Source organism: Porites lutea, chromosome 7 (genome assembly GCF_958299795.1).
Source record: "Porites lutea chromosome 7, jaPorLute2.1, whole genome shotgun sequence".
NCBI lineage: Eukaryota > Metazoa > Cnidaria > Anthozoa > Scleractinia > Poritidae > Porites > Porites lutea.
In genome coordinates this window covers 6,910,963-6,934,842 of record NC_133207.1, presented here as the reverse complement: position 1 = coordinate 6,934,842, position 23,880 = coordinate 6,910,963, and the positions used below count along the sequence as shown (strand labels likewise).

At 39.4% G+C, this 23,880-nt stretch overlaps 1 protein-coding gene across 3 annotated transcripts; it reads right to left on the bottom strand.

Moving 5' to 3' along the window:
• Positions 1-2,317: 2,317 nt before the first annotated feature.
• On the bottom strand, positions 2,318-22,979 carry LOC140943327 (uncharacterized). 3 transcript variants are annotated; one of them, XM_073392410.1, is made up of 10 exons: positions 22,776-22,979; positions 21,648-21,830; positions 20,031-20,193; positions 19,405-19,628; positions 18,285-18,504; positions 13,704-13,966; positions 8,586-8,724; positions 5,381-7,677; positions 3,597-4,830; positions 2,318-2,624 (listed from the first exon to the last, which is right to left on the bottom strand). In XM_073392410.1, the coding sequence occupies exons 1-10, from the start codon at positions 22,890-22,892 to the stop codon at positions 2,617-2,619; spliced, it is 4,848 nt and encodes a 1,615-aa protein (XP_073248511.1). In that variant the 5' UTR covers positions 22,893-22,979; the 3' UTR covers positions 2,318-2,616. The 3 variants fall into 3 exon arrangements, with proteins under 3 accessions (XP_073248511.1, XP_073248509.1, XP_073248510.1); XM_073392408.1 differs by lacking the exon at positions 2,318-2,624 and having other exon boundaries at positions 3,472-4,830; XM_073392409.1 differs by lacking the exon at positions 2,318-2,624 and having other exon boundaries at positions 3,472-4,830; positions 19,405-19,625.
• Between the last annotated feature and the right edge of the window lie 901 nt (positions 22,980-23,880).

Below are 23,880 nucleotides of genomic sequence, written 5' to 3'. Positions count from 1 at the left end.
TTGCCATCTAAACAGTTCATGTATTAGAAAAAGTATTACTTTAATGTTTTTATGAGTTCCTCGAAGAATAAATTCACGCTTTTGTAGCAAAACTCGGTAACAGATGTTTCTCTTGGTTTTCGTCCGCCATGTTGTTGCTCATCCGGATGGACACCAGCATGGCGTCTCCGTACAAATCTCTATTAATTTTGTGAAAACATTTCTTCGGATATCTCGTATACGAAATATTCCTCTGACCTGAATCTTGGCGAGGGTCTTTGTATATTTACCTCCTTTCATTTCCCAGATTCTGGACTTTATCTATTGAACGGTTTTGATTTTGATTTTGATTTATTTTGAATGGCGTGACACTGAAAACCAGCAATATGTATTCATTTGAACGCAAATAGGGTTAAATTTGAAAAAAGGACACAGTTCCCTTGATGAAAATCAAGTGGTCTAAATCACTTAAACAAACAACCCTTGCTAAATAGGTCTGTGATGTATCGATAGTGTATACAGTAAAAAGGAGTAGACCTGTGTAGAGCTTGGGAATACTGTGGTATTACATGCGTAGAAATTCACATATTTAGCTCAGTTCGTAATGACATTTTTGCTTCTTCATCTTAAGCGCTTGCAGTTAGATGAAATAGTCGACAATACCTTCTATTTTCTAACTATATACAATTATCTTTAAAAATGCTTATCATATAATTTAGAATCGTGATAATTATTGTAGTTTTTTTGGTTTACTAGTCTCTGACAGTAGTCTCACCAACATCTCCTGGCAGTTCCTAAATAAATCAATATATATATATTAGCTTCACGTCATTCATTTCCATGCATGTTTAACTTGTGAATAGTCGAAGGTACTACAGTCTTCCCTGCAATTATTTCGGGACTTTGATTACTGACTGCTTAAAAGGAAGTGGCTTCTTAAAGCTAATGCTAATTTATGACGAGCTTCTATTGAGCGGCTAACTTCCATTCGGCAGCATTGACGGGACCACGTGCATAGGTAACCGCTTAATTGAGGTTCAACTGTATAATAACAGGAAGGAGCAACAAAAGAAATATCGAAACTTATAAATTACAGAAGCTGAACCCTCGAGTCGCTATTTTTAGGAACTTAACTGGTGGATACGCCAAGTGAGTTTCGACAAGTACATAATTTCGCTCTTCCTTTGTTTTGCTCTGATATTCCCTTTTCGAAAATTACATTACGACAGAAAAATGATCTGACTATGAACTTGCTGATACGGGCAGAAATGTACGGTCGCCTGGTAAATAAATGAAATAAATGAACTTGTGATAAACTGGTACGAGAAAGCAGCTCACTATGCCGCCGTTCCTAGAGAATTCTCAGCTATAAAAGAAAAAGATAGAACACTATAAATTCATTTAGATAGCGGTGAAGGCGAAAGCTCATCTTTTCCGCCACGAGAACAAATATACTGGACACTAAATAAGTAAAAGTTTGGCTAACAGCCCCGTCTTTCATGAATATTAGGTTTGTTAATTAAGCTTGACATTAACTCCAGAAGAGACGATAACCTGCATTTTAGCGATGCATTATAATTCTCCTCTAAACCACAAATCATCTGCACACGTGTTTGCAAAATGAGACGGAACGCAGATTGTCAAAGCCTGAGGGAAAGTTAGACTACGAGGATCATAAACGTGATAACGTGTGAGATGCTAGTTATATTTCGCCCACGACAAACTTGTGAGTATGCAGCGTAGATGTAAATTTCCCTTTCGCAAACGGTCGCCGCCATATTTTTTACCTGTTACTGAGAGTGTTTCTGTTAAAAAAGAATCGCAACCCAGGGTCGACCCCAGACCTCGATCCGGACTTTTCGTATCCTTTTCTCTCCCTTACCACCGCACTACCACACCGACCCGCCAAAAATTAAAACTGTCTTTCTCAGCTGATACTCAATAACATTTGACCCTAGCCCTTTTCATAACTTGTACACTGAAAATTAGAATATAATTTTCAGTGTACAGATCTTTTTAAAAAAAGATCTGTTTCAGCCCTAAAGTGTCAATTCAGCCCTGCAGGCCAAAGTCTGATTCAGCCCTTCCTGGAGCTATTTGAGCACAATTTAGGCCAAAAAAGCTCAATCAAAAGGCTATTCCAGCCCACGGTAGGGCCCATTTCAGCCCTTGGGACCTAATCAGCCCTCGCTAATTGAACTCAGTATTGGCCCCGATTTAAGGGAGCCAAATGAGACTCAAAAATAAGAATCTATTTTACTCACCGAAACGGCCCTATTTTTAGGGCTAAAACAGATCTTTCTGTTTTAGAGTGTAACTTAAATTCAAGTTTGGCTTTAACGTCGTTCTTTCTGAGGCTATTCAAAAACGTATTATCTGCCTTATTTGCAACTTAATCCAGGGAAAATATTACATCTATCATGACTAAAGGCTTGGTTACCAGTGGTGGCATCGACCGTTTTAATGGCAACGACCGTTAACAAAAGGCAAATAGGCGGCGCAGAAGCACAAAAATGATGTCCGATAGTAACCTTCAACTTATTATATGGCAAAGATCTCCTCTCCTTTCTTTTGAATCAACATTCACAGAAACATACTAACCTTTGCCTATCGATAACCTGTCGCACGAAATACTCTTCAAGTCTCTAGAGGGATCAAAGAACAGGCAAAAATAATCAAATCAGGTGAAACGGGCATTTCTGACAACGTGAGAAAGTGAGAAAAAGCGATCTGCTATTAAGGTTTTGTTGCACAGGCAGTCCAAGCGTACCATGTGAGGAAATTAAAGTTAATTCAGGTCGACCGTAGTAACATCTGAAATGTTTTTCGGACAAACAAGAAAATATGTCTTTTCAATGACGTCTTTTAGTTTGTCCATCTTGAAAATTTATCCCATATGTTGGAAAAAATGATTATGCTTGCATTATCACAGGCAAATAGGTCATTGGTGACCCCAGTTGTAATCACCTCCGTGAATCACCTTCATTGGGGTTTCAATGAGCAAAGCATTGGTCTAAAAAGCACTAAATCATCATTACCACTTAATTTATAGAGGTAAAACTGTTTTTCCCTTGCTTCATAACCGTCTCTTGTCTTCTAGTCAGTTTTAACGTCATTTCGTCAATTTTCGTTTCTCCGATTTTTATGATGCACCGTTTGGAACTCACAAACGTCAACATACTACAATGTAGCGCTCTTTCCCTTCTCCGAGTACTTAAGTGTACAATTCTGAGTGCTATAGTGGTTAAGGTTTCTGTGTACTGTAGTGCACAGGAACTTAACGGCAGAACGCAAAATACATGTAGTATACACTCTACACACATATAAAGAGTGATCCCATTTTTTACCGATTACGCCCCAATGCACAAGATGCACGTAAGTAATCCACAGATGACCAAAACGCGTGTGATGATATCAGAATAACCAACCTTCGTTAAATAAAACTTATAGATACTTCCAGCAACAACAATTGGCCGTCTAACCCCCTTATCCTACTATGGTATGTTTGAAAAGTACCTTTGTTGCTGTAAACCTCAGAAAAATTCCGATTACGTTCAACCGTTCACTTCTTTCTTAACAGTTAGTAAAATAAAAAAAATGTGAAAGCTCATGATCACCTTTAGTCAAACTCCGCAGTTTCTTAATAAGAGATGTACACTGTTTCTCCCAACTGTACCTCTCTTCATAACTTGATCGCAAGGATTGGATATCTTGAAGACGCTTTGCTCTTTCTTTTTGACGAACAGAGGCTATTTCCTTTGCCCAGTCATTAGGGTTTTTGGATTCCACAACGAATGAATGCCCCTGTGGAAGAGCACGCAGTGCATGTCCGAATCCTGAATTGCCACTTACTAGAATGGGAAGACCAGCGGAAAATGCTTCAAGACCTGTCAATCCAAAGCCCTCTGTTCTGGAAGGCATGATGGCAAGGTCAACCTCACAAAACAGTTCTTTCAACCCTTCTTTACTTTGAATGAACTCCCTCACAATAAGCTGATCTTTAGGGATTCCAGACTCGAGCAAACGTTCCTTGACTTCATCCTGTTTCCCTTTGGGGGTACCAACAAAAACCAAACAATAAGAGTTGTCCTCTAGTTTAGCTAGTGCTTTCGGAGCAATGTCGTATCCCTTGAGTTCGAAGTCTTCAGGATCGCCGCGGCCAAAGGTTAAAACCTTAAACTTTTCCCCTTCCCGGGCGGCTTGCTTTACTGCTTTGAATTCATCGAAGGTGCCCGGAGTCAGTTGAATGATATCTTGGGATTTCTCACAGGACCTAAGATAGGATGAATAGGCATCCCTTAACTTAGCTCCAACAGCAACAACAAGATCTGCCAGTTTGCACAAATCTACTTCAACTTTATTCTTCTTTTCGCCTTTAGCAACTGCCTCAGGATACTCCTTGTACATTCCAAGTTCTTCAGGTGCAGTGTGCACCATCTGCACCCACTTACATCTATGAGACTCGGTAATAAATTGGGCTTGTTTGCCCAGCTTAGCACCATGGCCCACAATGACATCAATTGAAAGGCTACTTGGTGGAGAGCACAGCCAGTCTAGGGGATCATCATAGCCTGTACGCATCTTTGCTTCCTGAATGGTAACATTTGACTCTGACGCGCTCTTCTTATCTTCTTCAGAACAAGTGGTTTGCGGAACAAGGACAGTGACATTGACTTGAGGTTGCTTGGCTAGCAAAACTGCAAGCTTTCTGTTTAAGGTTGACAAGCCACCCCTGGATGAACCCCACTCACTCGCCAACAGAGTGATGTTTAACTCTGTCGCACAATTTTCTGGAATACTTTGGAGTCCCGCTTCTTTTGTTGGGCCATCTGATCTGGGGAGACGCGAACCCTGAAAAAAAAACCCAAAGATTTCGGTAACTATAATAGCAGATAATTGTTAGTTCCTAATTATTTTTGTTTTCCATTCCAATGGCCTGAACGTAAGAGTAAACCTGTGTTATGTTCCCACTGATTCCAAAGCTAAAAAAATGGCGTTCTTTAATTCTGTTGCGGAAACGTTACTTCCGGCCTGCTCAACAGTATCATTACTGCTCACCTTCGGAATGTTTACTGCAGCGTTAAACATGGGGATAATTGCAATGTTCATGAGTCAGTACAAAAACAGATTTCAAATGATAAACAGAAACGAAAAGAGATAGAAAGTTGTCAACACGCTTGAAAAAGTGTCCACGAGACTCACGAATTTGCCTAGCATTAGAGTTAGCGAAGACGATTGTGTTATAAACACAGCTTTAATTATAAATTGTACCATTCCTGAACTGACGCGGTTATCCGGTTTTTTGGTCGTTCGTGTTAAGTAACATTAATTCGGCAACCTTCATTTGTAGCTGAAGATGGTCCTTGGTAAGATCGAAACATGTCTTACGCTATTTACATACCTGCTCTGTTGAAGAAGCAAACCAAGGTTCAAACGGCTTCACTTGCACTCTAAGATTCGGAGCAAACGAAGCCTTGTGGCAAACTTTTATTTCTTTGGCACTGCGCAGCTCTGACTCACACAGGAAGTGCAGACACTCTTCTTCTTTGCATTTTTCAGTACCATGATTTTGACAGTAGCTAACAACACCTTTAGGAGAGCAGACTGGACATAGGAAACTGATTTCGTAACTCATATCTCGTTGCCAGCGAGATTCCTTGTGCATGCGTTCAAGTATCGAAACTAGTTGCCTGTGAACATCACTAGGACAGATTAACTTAGTGGTTTCAACCTGGACGTCTGTTGATAATGTCATGTTTGCTGACAGACGTTCCGCCAATTTGAGATTGTCATCATCTCCAAGAACTACAACTTCAACGACTGAGGAGTGGCACATAAGGATAACCGAGTCGCCATCTTTAGATGTAATAAGTCGTGCAAACTCGTGGAACAACTGAGGCTGTTCTAATATCTTGCATTCGTCTTTTACCCACTGACAGAACTGCACAACTAGACGAGGAAACAAATCTGGAGGTACCTGGCCGTTTAAAAACTTGACAAAAAGAGGAGGAACTTTTGCCTTCTTAACCAGCCCAAGAACCTCCTCTGGTGGATGTGATCTCAGCATTGATGGGACAAGATAACTCTTGTTTTTACCACCTGAAGGCCATGGGCACAGCAAACTAAATTTCATCATTATTTCTATAAGAATCTGATATGTTTCTTCGTCGTGGTTGTCAAACAAGGGGCCCCACACATGTGCCAAAAGCGTTTCATCTAGGATTCCTTCCTTCTCAAGCTTACACCATAAGCTTACGACCTTCTTTTCTTTACGATCATACGGATCATACGGTTTGACAGTTATCACTGTCTTAAACACGTCAACCAACCACTGAGGATCTAAAACCACCAACTTATTAAGGTCTGCGTTGTCGTCAAAATGGATTAAACTCCTTAGGTCGTGCAAATAGTCCATCAGGGTCTTGATCTCTTTGTCTTCATCAATATCACAGGCTTTTGCAATGTCTTTTGCTGTCTCCAGTTTAATGTACTTGTGTCCCCTTTTCTTTGCTACTTGAAGCGCCTTCTCAAATTTTAGCCATTTGATTGGAATGGTGTCATGTGTTAGCGGTAGCTCTTTGGCGACCGACACTAATTCCTTCCGCAAGAGCTGGACTTGTGAGCACTCAGAATTGTTGTTTCGCAAACGTGTGTTATCTACAAAGAACGGCACGTCATGCAGGTGGCAACCGAATGGTTTATTTTTTAGTAAACCAAAGATTTCGATGGTAAGGTCTTTGGGATCACGGCCGCAGTAAGGTGTATCAGCGTGAGTGCATACCAAGAAAACTGGAGGAAGCTTCTCTGGTAGCAATTCCGAGCTCAGACCTTCCCCCTGACTGGCTAGAGACGCAATGGACTTCATCCAAAACTCCAGATAATCTAAATTGGTCTTTAGACTACTGAAGCTTTCCAGAGTCTTCTTGTATACTCCACTCTTCACCAAAGGTTTAGCTTCATCGTGTGGATTTAAGCTCAGATCGTACACCAAGAAGTATATGGCTTTCTTCGTAAGGAATAGTGGATGTGTCACATAGTAAACAGACTGACCACCGAAATCCCAGAAAGTTGAATAAACGTTGTCTTCATTATCCTTCCTGACACTTTGGAGTAATGTTTCAGCCACAGATGCCACCTCATCAGGAACATCTAAAGCTGAAAAGTTTCCTACGGGATTTGATTCTTTCGGATCAGGGGAAACACTGGGTATGTTAATACTAGTGGTAGGAGGTGGATATCTAGATTTCTGAGGGTTTTCTCCTACTGTTGATGACTCAGTGTTTCGCGTGTCCGGTTCTACGTTATCACTATCAGAATCGAAAAGACATGACTCCTTCTCTGTGACTGTGTGTACTTTGGTACTTTTCCTTTCCTTTTTCAGACTATCTACAATACGTAGTGCTGTTTGGTGTTCAAAAGAAATCTCTTTATCTGAATTTTGCCCTTCATTCTGTTCTCCAGTCCTCCATGTCTCTGTGCACACGTTAAAGAAAGAAGGATCCACATCTATTCCATCAGTGCTGTCTTGCTCCGGATCGAAATCTATTCCTGTCAAAGATTTCTTTAAACTGGTCTTTCCTGCTTGGTCCTGACCAATAAGCATTAACGGAAGCCTTTTGAGAACGGTTTTTCCACTTAAAAGGGCCTTGTTGTAGGCTTCCACCGCTGCAAGACCCCGCGCAAGTATTTCGGGAGGAACTGCAACCAAAAAAAAAAACAACAACAAACAACAATGAAATGCCAAGAAAAGTTAAATTTTGCTTAACTTCTTAGTTCATTTAACGAGAGTAACAATTAACAGTAGATCAACTGTAAAAGCCAGTGGCTCTCGATCCTAATACTAATATCTATTTCAATAAGAACTTATATATAACAATAGGCCTTTTGCATTAGTTGATCACGTGATCAACTTTTGGTAAACACGAAAACAGTTCGCTTTTGAAAAATTTTGTCAGCTCGAGCCGGAAGAGCATATTAAAATTAGGAAACCTGTAAATTTTCAGCCGTATACCTCAAAAGTAGTGATTGCAACGGCTGCCGAAAATTAGAGCGAGTTGTATGAGAAAAACAACTCTTGCCACCCAGTCAAGCGTGAGTGGTTTTTCATACAACTCCTTGTAAAGTCTGAAATTTTTAAAATGTCGTTAAGTCTTTCCCTTTCGCATTTAAGGGCTCAAAGTGTCTGTTATGAATTAAAAAGAGATTTGAGCCCCGTAATGCTCAAGGAAATATTTCACGACAGTTTGAAAAATACAAATACAATTGGTCTTTAATATAAACGTTACAATAACAAAAAATAAAGAAAAGATAATGCGCATTTTCGAAAGAACGCAATATACGTAGTACGTATGAAAAACTTCATGGGTTTACGGTCCCTTTTTTAATAGTTTTTTTTTTTTTCGGGTTTACGAGTCCGGCTGTGGTGTGTTAATAACGATCGTTATTCCAGTGAGTTAATAAAGTGTATCAATTTTTTCGAGCAGTCAAGAATTGAAGTTGAGAATAGTTGCGCCTAGTACATTGTCATGTGACACAAAATAAAATCGATTTTAAGGCTTCTGTATAAAATTTACTTTCTATTTAAAACCATAGTTAATGCATTTTACCTTCTCCCTCCAAAACAATTCCTTGCACTTTCTTCACGAAGCGAAAAAAGTTTGGTAGTGTCGCAGCTATCATTTCTGGGTTCCAGTCTCCATTATCAAGCAATTCGTCCCACTCTCTGCAGTGAAGGTGTAGGTCGGTCTGCCAGAACAGAGAATAAATAACTAAATAAATGACTTGCTGGATTTCACTGCCACGCCATCAAAGAGAAAAATCATATTTTCAATGGATAACGTCCAGAATCTGAGAAACAAGAAGAGATTAATATACAAATACAAATAAATATTAAAACACCTATTTCAACTAATGTTAATCCCGGGAAACATGATGCATGATGCATGATCCACGTTTTATAGCCTGCGGTGCATTGTGGTAGATCTTTTTGTAACCGGGAAGTTTGTGCACGCCTGTGCTCGGCAACCAATAAAATAATGGAGACCATTAACATCTGTTTGAAAGTACTAACAAACAATAAGAAAGCAGTGAAAGAGAGTTTTCAGCTCAAACAGGTGCCGAAATTCTCAAGTGCAAGTGAGCTGAAGAATTTTATTGTAACAGAGAAATTAAGAGCCGCCAACGTGGACAGCCTTGAAATAGGCTTTCACGGTCCTCCTTTTACCTTTTGTTGTCAACCTTTCAGCAGTAAAAATACTAAATAAACTCATAATGAAAAGATGCTCATTATTGTACAAAAGCTTAATAAATAGAGACCTAAAGATCTGAGGACGGCGAGGACGGCAGAATATAAAACGTACGTTGAATATAGAAAAGTAAACTCGAGTTCTTTTAATCTTCATCGCGATTATTCCAACTTACTTACTTTGTCAAATGTGAGCGAGCTCTCCTAAGAGCTGAATTCCTAAGAACCTTATTCAAGTTACGAAAGACAAAGAAAATTTCGTCTTCGCTAGTTTACGTCCGGCCACAAAACGTGTAATTAGGCATTTTCACGTCGTAGTCGAGTAGTGCAGTGACGGCAACGAAATGTACAAAAAATGTTTGCTGTACGTGCAGAGTTGTTATTTTGCTTCATTAAACCTATTGTTTTTTTGATGTTCTTGTTACCGTCGCCGTCGTCAGATCTAAGGTCGTACCCTTCCAAGAGGTCTTCTCATCTTCTTTGCGTCTACATCTGCTGAAAAAAAACTAAGCAAGTAGCGCCTTAGAATCCATTTAAATATACCAACAAGAAACCAGATTTCTTCCTCTGAATGCCCAAAAAAATGCCGAAACCAAATCGCCCTCCAAGCGACGAGCGGCGCGGGCATATTACGGACCTTACGAAACTACGACGGCGACAGCAAGAGGAACGTCAAAAAAGCAATAGGTTTAATGAGCAAAACAACAACTCTGCACGTGCATCACGCTTTTTTGTAAATTTCTTTGATGTCCCTGCACAACTACGACATGAAATGACCAAATTTTAAGTTTACATGGGAAAGGGAACGGCTAGGCGATGAATTCTACCACCTCTGTCTGAATTCTCTTCATCTTCAAACAAAATTCCCTTTTTTAAAGTAACAGTGTTAACTGGGATACTCGCGAAAAAAAGTTTTAAAGGATGGAAGTCTATTTTTCAGCGAAGTTTTCATGGACGATGCCGATATCGGATCGTAAGGTCTCTATTACAAACAGAGCTTGCTTTCATAATGCACCGCAGGCTATGAAACATGGATCATGCATCATGTTTCAAGAGAGCAACCTTTATTGAAATAGGTGTCACTCTGTATATTTTTGCTGGTGAGGTCTTCTATAGATCCTACGTTCCGCTGCATATTCGTTTGCGGTCCTTCCCAGTTTAAATGTCAATTTGTACACAAATACCCTCGCCAAGATTCAGGTCAGTGCAACTTTTCATATGCGAGATATTTGGAGAAGTGATTTGCCCAAATTTATAGAGCTTGATATGCGTAGTAGAGGAGGGACCGGTTACGCCGTTTCTTTGCGGGGGAATTTCATTAACTTGCGAAGTATAAATTAACGCAGATGAAGTCATGCATCTCATTAAGCCAGGATGATGTCATAGTTTAAATTAATGCCGATGACGTCACGCAATCCATCAAGAAAGGATGATGTCATAGTTTAAATTAACGCCGGTGACGTCATGCATGTCATATAGATAGGCTAATGTCATAGTTTATTTGTAGCTGGCAAGGAGCAAGTGACGTCAGAATTTCCTAGAGTTGACGTCATCAAAAAATGTTGAGATCATAATCTATAAACAGAAAAGTGATTTTTATATAATTAGCTATTTGCTATAGTCTTCTGATTAGATATTGTTTGCTATAGTCTCCTGACTAGATATTGCAGAAACTGTTACGTGTTCAAAATAAAAGCGGGCAAATTTTGAACGTGTTATCTTTGCAGATTATACTAAATGAAAAATCTTTAATCATTAAATTATTTTCACTAAAAATCGGTTATAAACAAAACCAAGACACGGAGGTTAACTGAACAATCTTTACTTCAAAAGAAGGGAAAAGGAGGTTAAGCGAATGTGAAATCGTACACATTTGTCGGGCAAAACATGAAAACGAGGTCGATGCTCAGCTCAGCGAAGAACTGCTTATCAAGCAAAAATGTCAATCTTTGTTTACTTGACTCTGTAGAAAGTATGCACAGGGTATAAAAAATTCTATAGAAAACAACAGGTGGTCCTAAAGTAAACCCTAACTCTTTTGGTTCTTGAATAAACTCCATTCTAGTAACGAATAAGTGGAACGTCTATTTAAAAAAAGATAGGAATAAGAGGTGCGACCGCCTAGCAACACATGTCTTCTTATTTAGCGCTAAAAATCGGATATATAAACAAAACACACACACATACACAAAGTGGAGCTGAAAACTCTCTATTTAAATTTTGACTCACTATTACAAAAGCATTTCTCCGTTCTATCTCGAGGAAACTCAGCGCTTGATGAACTTATGATCTTAGTCGTCGTTTACGAAAGTGAAGCGGATAATTCCGGAAAAAAATCACTATCGCAATCCAGTACAGACACAAGAAACGGCGCACTGCGAACTGTCAAGATCACAGAGAAATAAAGCCTCTTTTGAAGCAAAAGCTAAAAGACCGACTACAAAGGACAAGACAAAGCGCAAGAAACAAAGAAAGTCGAATTCTTGGCTTCGAGGCAATAGGAAAATTGTGTAGACACGGAAGGATTATTTATTATTCCTCGAAATACAACGGAAAAATCGATTTGTCTAATAGTCAGTCAAAGGATTAATTTTCATTCCTTTTCCTTTCAAATCGCTGTGTATTTGACTCTTTTTGTTATTGACTTTTAATAAAGTTTTTAAAACGGTATCTCTCTTGTGGTTTTATTGCTAGCAATTATTAGTCGCGTGTTCAAATTGATCCTTGTTAAGTTATTTAAAATTGTTTATATAATAATAAGTCAAGGTGCTCCCTTGGGTCTAGCCATAGAGATGAACTAATTTGTATTCAACTTTGGGCTTGTTAACCCGCATAATTAACTGACTAACGCTAACGGCGCGTGAATTGACTAGACCATAAGTTCATCAAGCGCTGAGTTTCCTCGAGATAGAACGGAGAAATGCTTTTGTAATAGTGAGTCAAAATTTAAATAGAGAGTTTTCAGCTCCACTTTGTGTATGTGTGTGTGTGTTTTGTTTATATATCCGATTTTTAGCGCTAAATAAGAAGACATGTGCTGCTAGGCGATCGCACCTCTTATTCCTATCTTTTTTTAAATAGACGTTCCACTTATTCGTTACTAGAATGGAGTTTATTCAAGAACCAAAAGAGTTAGGGTTTACTTTAGGACCACCTGTTGTTTTCTATAGAATTTTTATACCCTGTGCATACTTTCTACAGGTCAAGTAAACAAAGATTGACATTTTTGCTTGATAAGCAGTTCTTCGCTGAGCTGAGCATCGACCTCGTTTTCATGTTTTGCCCGACAAATGTGTACGATTTCACATTCGCTTAACCTCCTTTTCCCTTCTTTTGAAGTAAAGATTGTTCAGTTAACCTCCGTGTCTTGGTTTTGTTTATAACCGATTTTTAGTGAAAATAATTTAATGATTAAAGATTTTTCATTTAGTATAATCTGCAAAGATAATAGTTCAAAATTTGCCCGCTTTTATTTTGAACACGTAACAGTTTCTACCATATCTAGTCAGAAGACTATAGCAAATAGCTAATTATATAAAAATCACTTTTCTGTTTATAGATTATGATCTCAACATTTTTTGATGACGTCAACTCTGAGAAATTCTGACGCCACTTGCTCCTTGCCAGCTACAAATAAACTATGACATCATCCTATCTATATGACATGCATGACGTCACCGGCGTTAATTCAAACTATGACATCATCCTATCTTAATGAAATGCGTGACGTCATGGGCATTAATTTAAACTATGACATCATCCTGGCTTAATAAGATGCATGACGTCATCTGCGTTAATTTATACCCCCGCAAGTTAATGAAATTTCCCCGCAAAAAAACGGCGTAACCGGTCCCTCCTCTACAACTGATATGGAGACGCCATATTGGTGCCCATCGGGATAGGCAACAACCTGGCGCCCGGAAACCAACAGAAATATCTTTCACCGAATTTTGCTACGAAAGCGTAAATTAATCGCTTGAGGAACTCATGAACATTAAAGTAATACTATTTCTAACACAATGACTGCCCAGGTAGCAAAAAAAACCAAAAAAGTCACCTTTTTAGCCTACATGACAGCTCTCTTGGTCCCCATGTAAATGCCGCATCACGCAACGCAAAATCTTAGAAATTCAAGCGCACTCTATCACAAAACGAAAACCCTTTGGAAGTGAACATTGGCATAAACTTTACTTAAAAGCTGCTCTAATACTTCCTGAAAGTAAAACCTCAGGAGGATCGATCATTCTCTAGTTTCAATTTTGATGACGTAATGTGAAAACCAGCATAAATGAATAAACGAAGAATAGGATGATGACAATGATAAGCATCACCAACGTACTTGTAAACCTAAATCACTTCAGTACTACTCATGTGTGTTTCAGTAAATCTCCTTCTGCAATCGTTTATAAACGCGGCTACACGACTACCTTAATTTTTTTAAGAACAGAATAGTCGAGAAATGGTCATAATTTCATCATACCGATTCCCTTGATTCCTTGTTCCGCCCATCACTTCGCCAGTAGTTTTCCTTAGAAAGAATGGTTGTGAAGCCTGGACTGATTTCATACACAGATCGTTTGGAACACCGTTTATAAATAAGATGAAATCCAGTGGGTATTTTCCCCTCTGGTAGTCGACAAAATCCAATTCCCTCTTCATCTGTTAAAGTCAGGTTAGATAGGTATCTTGCCAATATCTGTATCACCTCTGTCGTAGGTGCGTAGTCTGCCACAAGAGCATTGTCTGAAGAGAGACCAATGCATTACAAATTAGTGCAAAGTGTTCATTTTTAGAACAAAAATATTGCCGAGGTATCGCTGCGGCTAAAAAAAATACTTTCATGCAAGAAATGAGGCACTAATACAGACTAATACAACGTTTGGATGATAAAAAAGAGACAAAATAAAATTACTTTAAAGGTTTCTCACGACCTTCATCAGTCACAAAATTGTTGTTTCAAACGAGACTTAAATACGAGGTATAACAATTACTAAATTAACACTAACTATACAAAGGTTACATAAGTTGAACAAAAAACAAAAGATAATAATGAAAAAAGTTACGTAACGGATTGAAATAAGAAATACACGGTAGAGAATAAAAACTAAATATACTGATGAACAAAGGTTGCGTAACGTATAGAAATTTAAAGGGAATAACATAAAATTCAACCAAAAGCCGATAATAATGAACTAAGACTATTCTTATATTGACTTGTTTTTGTTATGTTTGCATATCTAGCAATTTTCTTTATATTGACTTGAAAGACACGTGGATTTGACTTGAACTTTGCTTATGAAAATGTTTACTTTTTACAAAGCCAACTGTTGTTATTATGTTTTGGTAACGAAAATGCTATATTCAAAGACGAAAATACGGTCTGTTAGGGGTTTAGAGTTGATTCTCTGTGATAGGGTTGAATTTTCTGTCTGGATTTGCAAAAAGGTACCTCCAGGAATTTTTTGCCAACATTTCTTCTTTGAGGCTTATATAAAGGGTTATAATGGATTATAAAGAGGTTTGTGACGATCTTGAGCTCAAAGAATTAGAAGCTTCTCCTGCAATTTTCTGCTATACAAGGAATGCAACTCATCACTGTGAACACACAAAACATTCTCACTGTTGATGGCTCTAGCTGATGGTCTTTCGTCAACACAGGTTGTTGAGCAATACAAACATGTCTTTGAGGGTGAAGGCAAGTTGGAAGACAGGCTACATCTTCATGTGGATCAGAATGTAACACCTGTACAGATTTCTGTTCGTAAACCACCTATTCCACTGAAGGAGAAGTACAAAATGGAGCTTGAGAGACTGGTTAGCAGGGGAGTTATTTCTCCAGAGTTAGAACCAACTGAATGGATTCCATCTACGGGTAATGAAACCAAATGGCAAATTACGTGTTTGTCTTGATCCAAAGCCTCTGAAAAAGGCTTTAAAGAGGAACCATTATCCGCTGCCAACTATTGATGATCTGCTATCTGAATTTTCTAAGGCACGAGTCTTTTCTGTGGTCGATATCAAGAATGGTTTTTGGCATGTGCCTTTAGATGGTGAAGGCAGTAACTCAACAACCTTTGGTACACCCTGGGGCCGTTTTCGATGATTAGCGATGCCCTTTGGCATAGCACCGGTTCGAGAAGAATTTCAGAGTTAGCTTTATGAAGCCATCGAAGGGCTTGATGGAGTTAAAGCTGTTGCAGATGACATCATTGTGTTTGGTGTTGGTGACACTTATCAGGCTGCATTGCAAGGCCATGACTCTAAGTTCCTGAATCTGCTTGACAGCTGTCGTCCGAAGAACATCAAATTGAACAAGGATAAGCTCAAGTTCAAACTTTATTAACTGTCGTATGTTGGTCACATCATTTCTGCTGAGGGGTTGAAACCGGACCCAGCCAAGGTAGAGGCAATACTGCGTATGCCTCCGCCAACGGACAAGCAAGGGTTGAGAATGGTAAATTACTTGCAGAAATTTACATCTGGCTTATCTGAGGTTACTAAACCTATGAGAGATTTGTTAAAAGAGGATGTTGAGTTTGTCTGGGATGAAGGTGTCCATGGAGAGCGCTTCAAGCGTATGAAAGCAGTGATAGCTTCTGCACCTGTTCTTAAGTTCTTTGAAACAAGTGTGGAAGTAGTGCTACAATGTGATGTTTCTCAGCATGGTTTGGGTGCATCTCTTATGCAGAATGGGCAGCCTTTGGCCTATGTTTCGCGATCTCCGACACCAGCAGAGTCTAAGTATGTACAGATTGAGAAGGAGCTTTTAGCTAGAGTATTTGGGGTTGAGAAGTTTGAGAGTTATGTTTATGGTAAGAGATTCAAGTCATAAGCCACTGGAATCAATACTCAAGAAGAGTTTGTTAAGTACGCCAAGACGTCTTCAAAGGATGATGTTGCGCTTGCAGAACTTTGACTTCGAATTCGAGTATAAAAAGGCCACGCTTCTCCATGCTGCGGATACCCTCAGTACAGCCTATGTACCTAGGACATAGGTCAACGGTGCTGAAGCAGGTGTCCTTTTTGCAGCAGATGCTAGATCTCTGCTGGAGCAAGCGGTTGAAAGCATTAATTCACTAAGCTTTGACGTACTGTCCGTGCAAGATGGTTTGGTTTTCAAAGGTGAGAGGTTAGTGATTCCACCGAGTATAAGAGAGGAGTTCAAGCAGAAAGTGCAGCAGAGCCATTAAGGGATACAGCGTTGAGTCAGAAGAGTCAGAGAAATTGTCTACTGGCCTAGAATGAGTAAGGGCATTGAAGATTCTATTTCGAGTTGTACTGTATACAAGAGCTATCAACCTGATCAGCAGAAAGAGCCGATTATAAGCCATGAAATCCCATCAAGACCAGGGAGAAGGTAGCCTGTGACCTGTTTGACTTTGAGAGCAAGCATTATTTGGTTTGTGTGGACTACTACTCTGACTCCTTTGAAGTTGACAGAATTTATGACAAGAAAAGCAGGGAAGTGATCTCCAAGCTTAGGTCCCAGTTTGCTCGATATGGGATACCTGTTCAATTGTTTAGTGACAATTGGCCCCCTTTTAATTCGAAGGAGTTCCAGGAATTTGCGTTAGCTTATGAATTTGAGCACCTGACCAGCTCACCTCGTTTCCCTAAGTCTAACGGAAAGGTAGAGAATGCTGTTAAAATTGCCCAAAACATCATGCAAAAGGCACGTGATACAGGAACCGCCCACAATTTGTCACTTTTGGATTACCGTAACACTCCAACTGAAGGAATTTAAAGTTCTCCTTCACAACGTCTCTTTTGACGGAGGACTAGGACACTGTTGCCAACATCTGTAAGGTTACTTGTTCCTGAGACAATCCACGGTGCCCCACACAAGCGTAAGGTGAGGAAAGCTAAACAGACCCGCTAGTACAGCAGGGGTGCAAAAGAGTTGACAAGACTGGAACCTGGAGATGTAGTACGCATCAAACCAGACGTAGATTCTAAGAGATGGACAAAAGCCACTGTGGAGAAGGAGGTTGACATCAGGTCTTACAAGGTCCGAACGGAGGATGGCCATACCTACACGAGAAATAGGAGGCACCTCAGACTTAGCAGAGAACCATTCATTGAAGCCCCATTCCCGGAGCTTTCGACTAACCTACAACATTGCCAGCCTGTCACAGTTGCTGAACTTCCACGATCTCCGTTGCCTGTTCCTCCTGATGTGGAGATTTCGGAAGGTCCACCGTTATCCAGCCGGTACCAGACAGTGACCAAGTGTCACCAGTGCCTACAGTTGTTACTACGAGAAGCGGTCGAGTGATCAAATTCTCGTCCCCAGAGCCTCCTGGGGGCCTGAGCACGAGGACCAGGAGGCTCTGGGGAAACAGGATTTGAAGTCCTAGACTTTAGGACTTCCGGTCATTTCTGATTTTCTACAACGTTTCTAATAGCCTTCACTTGCTTTTGCAGAAGTGTCAATGGCTGTAAATTTAGGTGATTCAAAGCTTTTAAAAAGAGAATCCTCCAACTTACTTTTGAAGCGGAAATGACCGAAAGTCTTTTGAACTTTGCACTGTAGAAGTGCTTACTTTCTTTTTTAAAAGTATCCGTTCATTTCTTTTTTTTGTGAGGGGGCGGTGGGGCGGAATGTGACGTATTATGCCATCGTAAATTGATTGAATACTTAAATACCTGGGATGTAAGCACATGTTTGGAGATTCAACGTTGTTGGCTGTACGTTTTATTGTGCTTCGACTGTTATGCTGTGTCGCTGCTTGTTTAGTGGACCCCCACAAATCCTTAGTTAGCATGACTGGGTGAACCAAGGCAAAATCTTACCAAGAATAACAGCGACACTCAGGTATGGTATTTTAATAACGCTTCGGATAATTTTGTATATGTCCGCGGGTATTATCTTAAAAACATCAAATAGGAGGTTCATTATTCGATTGATACTTAGTTCAAGCTTAAACAGTACACAAAGGTGTAATACTAAAATCTAAATAGACCAATAGATAAATAGTCATAAGGGTCGAATATTGACACTGGGCTATACGTGCAAGTAATGTGATGCTTCCACTAACGCATTCATAACAGAAAATCGTACCAATCCTTCCACGAATATGGAGCCTACAATCAAATGCGCAGCCAGGAAACAAAATGTTTGCTTGCAGGTACTTCCGAGATGGTAGAACCAGCCATCCCCTGCATCGTGAACGTGTCGTTTCATCTTTGAACTCTATCTCCTTCAAAATATTCTTGACGTCACTAAAAGGTGCTGGTATATCTTCCAGTTTTTTGCCGACGTTCTTTTTTGTAACCCACACCTGAGCGATTAGAAGGAAAAATATAAAGCTTAAACTTAAACAATTACCGCTTACAGAAATCTTGTCACACGGTGCTCTCGTGTGTCCCTTAGTACCTTCTGGAGGTTCAATCGGCTCTAGCCCTTCAACACTCCGAAGTAAAAATTAAATGCTTATGAAATTCATTCTACACAAGACGCGCGAAATCGTGTTCGTTTTCCAGTTCCGTTATTGACGAGAGAAGTAGAGCAACCTCCCGAAAAACTAGGTAAGGCTTCTGCCTCGTTCCTAGGCGTCTCAAGTGTTAGGCGTCTGCGAGCGATCTATGGGTATCACCCAATGGCCCATGGGAACGTTTAGTGTTGATGTATGATACCTAAATGATACCTTCGCCTTCCCCATGATACCTTGCGCGGAACCAAAATCGCTCCAATCCGTTATCTATCGCAAGAACCATCCACCCTTTCCCCTCAACTGCTACCTGTACGCCTAGCAAACATATCGAACGCACTCTCTTAAGCTCCGATTACTCCTAGTTTTTATAATTATTTCAAGATAAGATAATGTCAATATCCTGACTCCTGTAGCTATTTGCTGATAAATCATCATTGCATGGTGCTCCGTCATCATTTCCCATTTATTCTGTTCACCGTTCGACTATGGCATTAGCTATTTCATAGATGAAACGTCAAACTAGCCCATTCCTGTCTCCAGACAACATAGAAAACTTTTCTGACATAGAAATTGTATATTCCAACAGTTAGTTCTTTTACGCTTACGATGCCTCCTGGGGTTTTGGTATCTGGGCCAAAAACCCTGCCTCTTTTGTTTCAGTTAAAAATTGGCACAGTTATGATAGAAAGGATAGAGTATTAGCAAATATAGCGAAATATAGTTCACGAAATAAATTTTGAACCTCACCTTGCACATTACTTGATAACAGCAGGGCGTTAAAAATTCTAACTCATATCTTGCAACATAATCGACGTACTCATCTGGATTTGTATCGCAGATATGTCTTTCCAGAACTTTTCCATCCAGTTTCACTCCTGGCTTCAATACTATTTTCCAGTAGTTTCCTGCAAGTGGTGAGTTAAACTTGTTCGTTGCCTCATCAATACTCCACCTTCCTCGATCAGCTTCTTCTGCATACATTTTATTAAATCATGTAAGATACAAAAAAGCAAGTCATAACATGCAAACATCAGAGCTGGCGGAAGTTATTTGTTATTAACATGATCCGTCCCCGGCTTATGAGCCCCTTACCACCCCTTCCCCACCACCACACGTACACTACACGAAAATACGAGGCACTTAAGGGCTTGAAGGAGATGGGGGCATAGAAATTAATAAGGATAAAGCAAAACGCAAAATTAGCTCACAAGTCAGCAGTATAAACCTAGGGTCTCTTCAATTCCTCTCTTAGTGTAGCAACCATCAATATAAAGTACTAGAGACAATTTTCACCTGATGGGCCAGACAAAGGATTACACGATTCACATGCGATATTAACTTAGTGTATTGGTTAAACAAAATTTGAGCATTACCTTGGTCAGGTCCTCGGATGACGGCTTGTCCAAAGTGACACCACATATCGGCTTTAAGGTTCTCTTTTGTCGTCATTTCTTGTTTTATCCTTTGAAGAGATTCCAAAGCGTCGCTCTCAAGCTTTGACAGGTAGATTGGTTGATCAGTTGGAGAACTAATTCCCTGATAGACGTGAGTAAAATAGACAACTATAAACAACTAATATACTAAAACAACTAATAATAATTTTCAGGTCACTTAATTAGTCACTGCGTCTTGTGTTGGGTATTTCCGTGACTAAGGACCCGACAGCATTAAAAAATATTTTAAAAAACAAGGAATCAATAAAGGTATTGAACACTTTATCGTTGAGTAAAGAGAAAACATTTGTGTTCCTTTTTTAAAAAATTAAAAATTCGCGTCATGTAGCAGCTGCTCGGAAGAGAAGTCACCAATGGTGCTTAACCCTGACCCCAAACAATACTAAAACAGTAGGCCATTTGCACTAAGAGATCATGTGACATCGTTTTTATGAAAATGAAAGTTGTATGATTTTACCTTAAAAAAGCGATTAGTGGGTCATATCTTAAACAAAATAATAGTGATTTGGTTTTTCAAACCCACACCATTTTCTTAAAATGAGTAAGTTCGTAGCTGATCACGTGACCAAAATGTGATTTTTAAAATTATGAATTACCTTATTAACAGAACTTTGGCACTTAAACTTCAAGGAAAATGATACAAAGATGATGTGGTAACGTTTACAGCACATCTGAGCGTAATTATCAAACGTTTAACAAGATATAAGCAAAAAGTTTTTTTTGGCCGCCATGTTGGAGGGCAAGAGTATGCCCTCCAATACGGCGGCCAATACAAATCATACTGCTTTGTTGAAAAATCAAAGTGCCATAAAATGTCTCTCATAAACGCGTTTCCTCTCAAATTTCGGCTGTAAATTAATTTTTATCTGCTCTGTCAATTTTTGGCATCAGCAAGACTCCAACTCATTGTTTAAAGGAGGCATTGGTCATGTGACCTCTTAGTGCAAGTGGCCTATTGAAAGAATGGCATGTCATTGTTTCCTGCAACCAATTAGGAGAGACCTTGCATGCAGCTTCTACACTACCAAAAACTTCTCACGGTTTAATCTGAGCGTGCAACACCTTGAATTGTCCAACATCACGTGCTCAATAATTATCTAATACTAGATTTGCACTGACGTGTTGAACAACAAGTATTTTTCGTTTACCAAACATAACTTTAAAGCGTTTGAATAATAAGAAAAAAAGAATGTAAGATGAGAATGCGTTATCAGTCTTATTTAATGATAATGTGTTCATTCAATCTACGGTGGGGCAATGAATTATCCGGGGCAGAAGACTCCGTAAGGTTTACATGCCTACTTTCCGAGAATTTCATGGTCTAGTTACCTGTAAAACCGTTTCGTGTTATCTTTCGTCTTAGCCTTATCATTATTTATTCTATTAAAAAAAAAATACTAATAATAGTATTTGTCTTTATGCTGCTTAATTTGATTGGCCTATCAGCTTAAATTCTAAGAAGTTTATTGTTCTTCGATTCCATCTTGGTTACCGACAGAGCTCCATCACTTTATATAAGACGGAAAAAAAGCATACCTGTTGCATTAATTCCTTAACCGGTTTCAGTCGGTACTGTGTATACGATTCCGGGATAACAACACGATCTTCCTGACTCACTTGCTCCAGTTTTAGTTTACAGTTCTCAGGGAGATTCAGGCCATCGACGTAGACAGCGAACTTATTGAATTTGCTTCCTGGACCTCTGAGTCTCGCTCCAGCCTAGCAATAAACGATCCCCTCATGAGTGTAACAGATATTTTTATGACTTTTCAGTAATGTTAAAGTTAAAGCTTATAGCTACATTAGAACGGTGCTCCAGTCACGGTTTTCCATCAGTCCATTTTTAACTGTCACCAGTAAAGCGAGTACTCTGAATGATACGAGGGAATGAATGAATAATGACATAAACAATTGCAAGGATGGTTGAAAGGATAGATAGATGAATCCACGGATAGTTTAAGACATAATGAGCTTAATTCGAAGACAGATATGCTTCGCAATTCCAAATCCGTTAAAAATCTCTCTCTTAAAATGTGTCCATCCATGCCTACTGTTGTATCTTACGTGGTATTTATAACTTCTTTTTATGTTTTTAGCAGTTATGTTTACGTTTCTCACCATGTGAAGTTTGAGAAACTTCGATACACAGCTCCTTTAAACTCGCTACTTAAGGCATTGACGCCTAGCGGGAAAAAAATTACTTCCAGTCAACGTACTAGATGTTTCCGAAGTTCATGCTTAAAGTCTCTCATTTCCAGATGTTGGGTAAGTTTCTCTGCATGAATTCACCTGTCACGATTTTGACCAGTCTGGGACTAGATTGGTCCTGGTGCGTGACCAGAAAGCACAACCAAGCTAAGGCAAAGCCTTTCAAATTTATTTTTAAAAGTTTTCTTCGTAGGTCAAAAACAGGCTTAACCAGAAGGTTTCCTATAGACTGGCTAACTTTGGACAAACGCAAGGTGCATATCTGGGACTCTCCTCCCGTCCCTAACTTAGTCTTCTCTCCCCCACCCCCAGAGTTTGTAAGGGCAGGGGTGGGGGGCGGACCAGTGTACGCTGACGTCAAAAGAAAATTTTCTTGCATCGATAACAATGGAGGCTTCGCGCAGGCGGAAATTCCGCTATATTCATTTACTACATTCAGCTTATTCATTTACTTACAGCTTTTGCTTTGATTTCTATTCTCGCCTGCTCCCTTGCTTCCTCTGTACCTTTAGTAATGAAGACTTCTCCGTTTCTACGAATTACTTTTGCTCCTGTATTGTTACTAATATCCATTAGATTTTTGCACCCTTTGCCGAACACTAAGCCTTTGTATTCTCTTGGAACTTCCACTAGCTCATCTCGGGGAGTCTCCGTTCTCCGGAATCTGTTAAAAAGTTAAAATGGCGAATATAAGAGTCAAAAAGTAAAGCTAAAAATAGAATGTTTATAGCAGTACGACAAAATATGGATGCAGTGAAAATCATTATCCACCACAGAGAGCTGCAAATAACAGTAGAACGGTCAGTCATTACACAGTCTCTGACTAACAAATATGCCCTACGTCTGACGAAATTCTACCCGCGGTCGGTCTATGATGAACGGACAAACAAAATACCAAAGACTATCATTCTGAAGCTAAAGAATTATATAGAAAGTCAATGTGATGTATGCCCGAAAGCTTTTCTGGTCCGTATGAATTATGGTGATCTGTCGGACATTACCCTTTCTGTTTCAGTTTGAAGACTTTACCTTTTGAACGGAATGAAGCCTGATTCTCATTCTTAGTGGTGAGAATTATTTACTCATGAAGTCTTTATGGTTGCAAGCATGGGCAGATAGATGACCATTGGTTTTGCAATGGGAAGAACATTTGGATGAATAACGACTGATTATAATGATATACGATAAACGGTATATAATATAATAATTATAAAATAATTAGCCTTAATCCTAAACTTCCTTCAACTTGAAGGAGTTTTTTCTTAATTGACTGACTTTAACCAAGCCAGCCTATATGACATTTCTGCAAAACTTCCTTCTCAGTATAGCTACAGTGAAAAATATGCTTGCCTTAACCTTCAGGCTACATGGCTCAACACACAACAACAACCATGCTTTTCTTGGGCTATATGAATGTAAGTGGAAATTTTTCTTGGGCTTACTGGACCAAGAGGAGTTCTCCAGGGATTCAAAATACATACCTTTTACAAGCCAAATTTGATCTCAGGTTAATTTTAAGTTAACCTAGGTTGATTCTCAATTGCCTTTGTCCTCCAAGCCC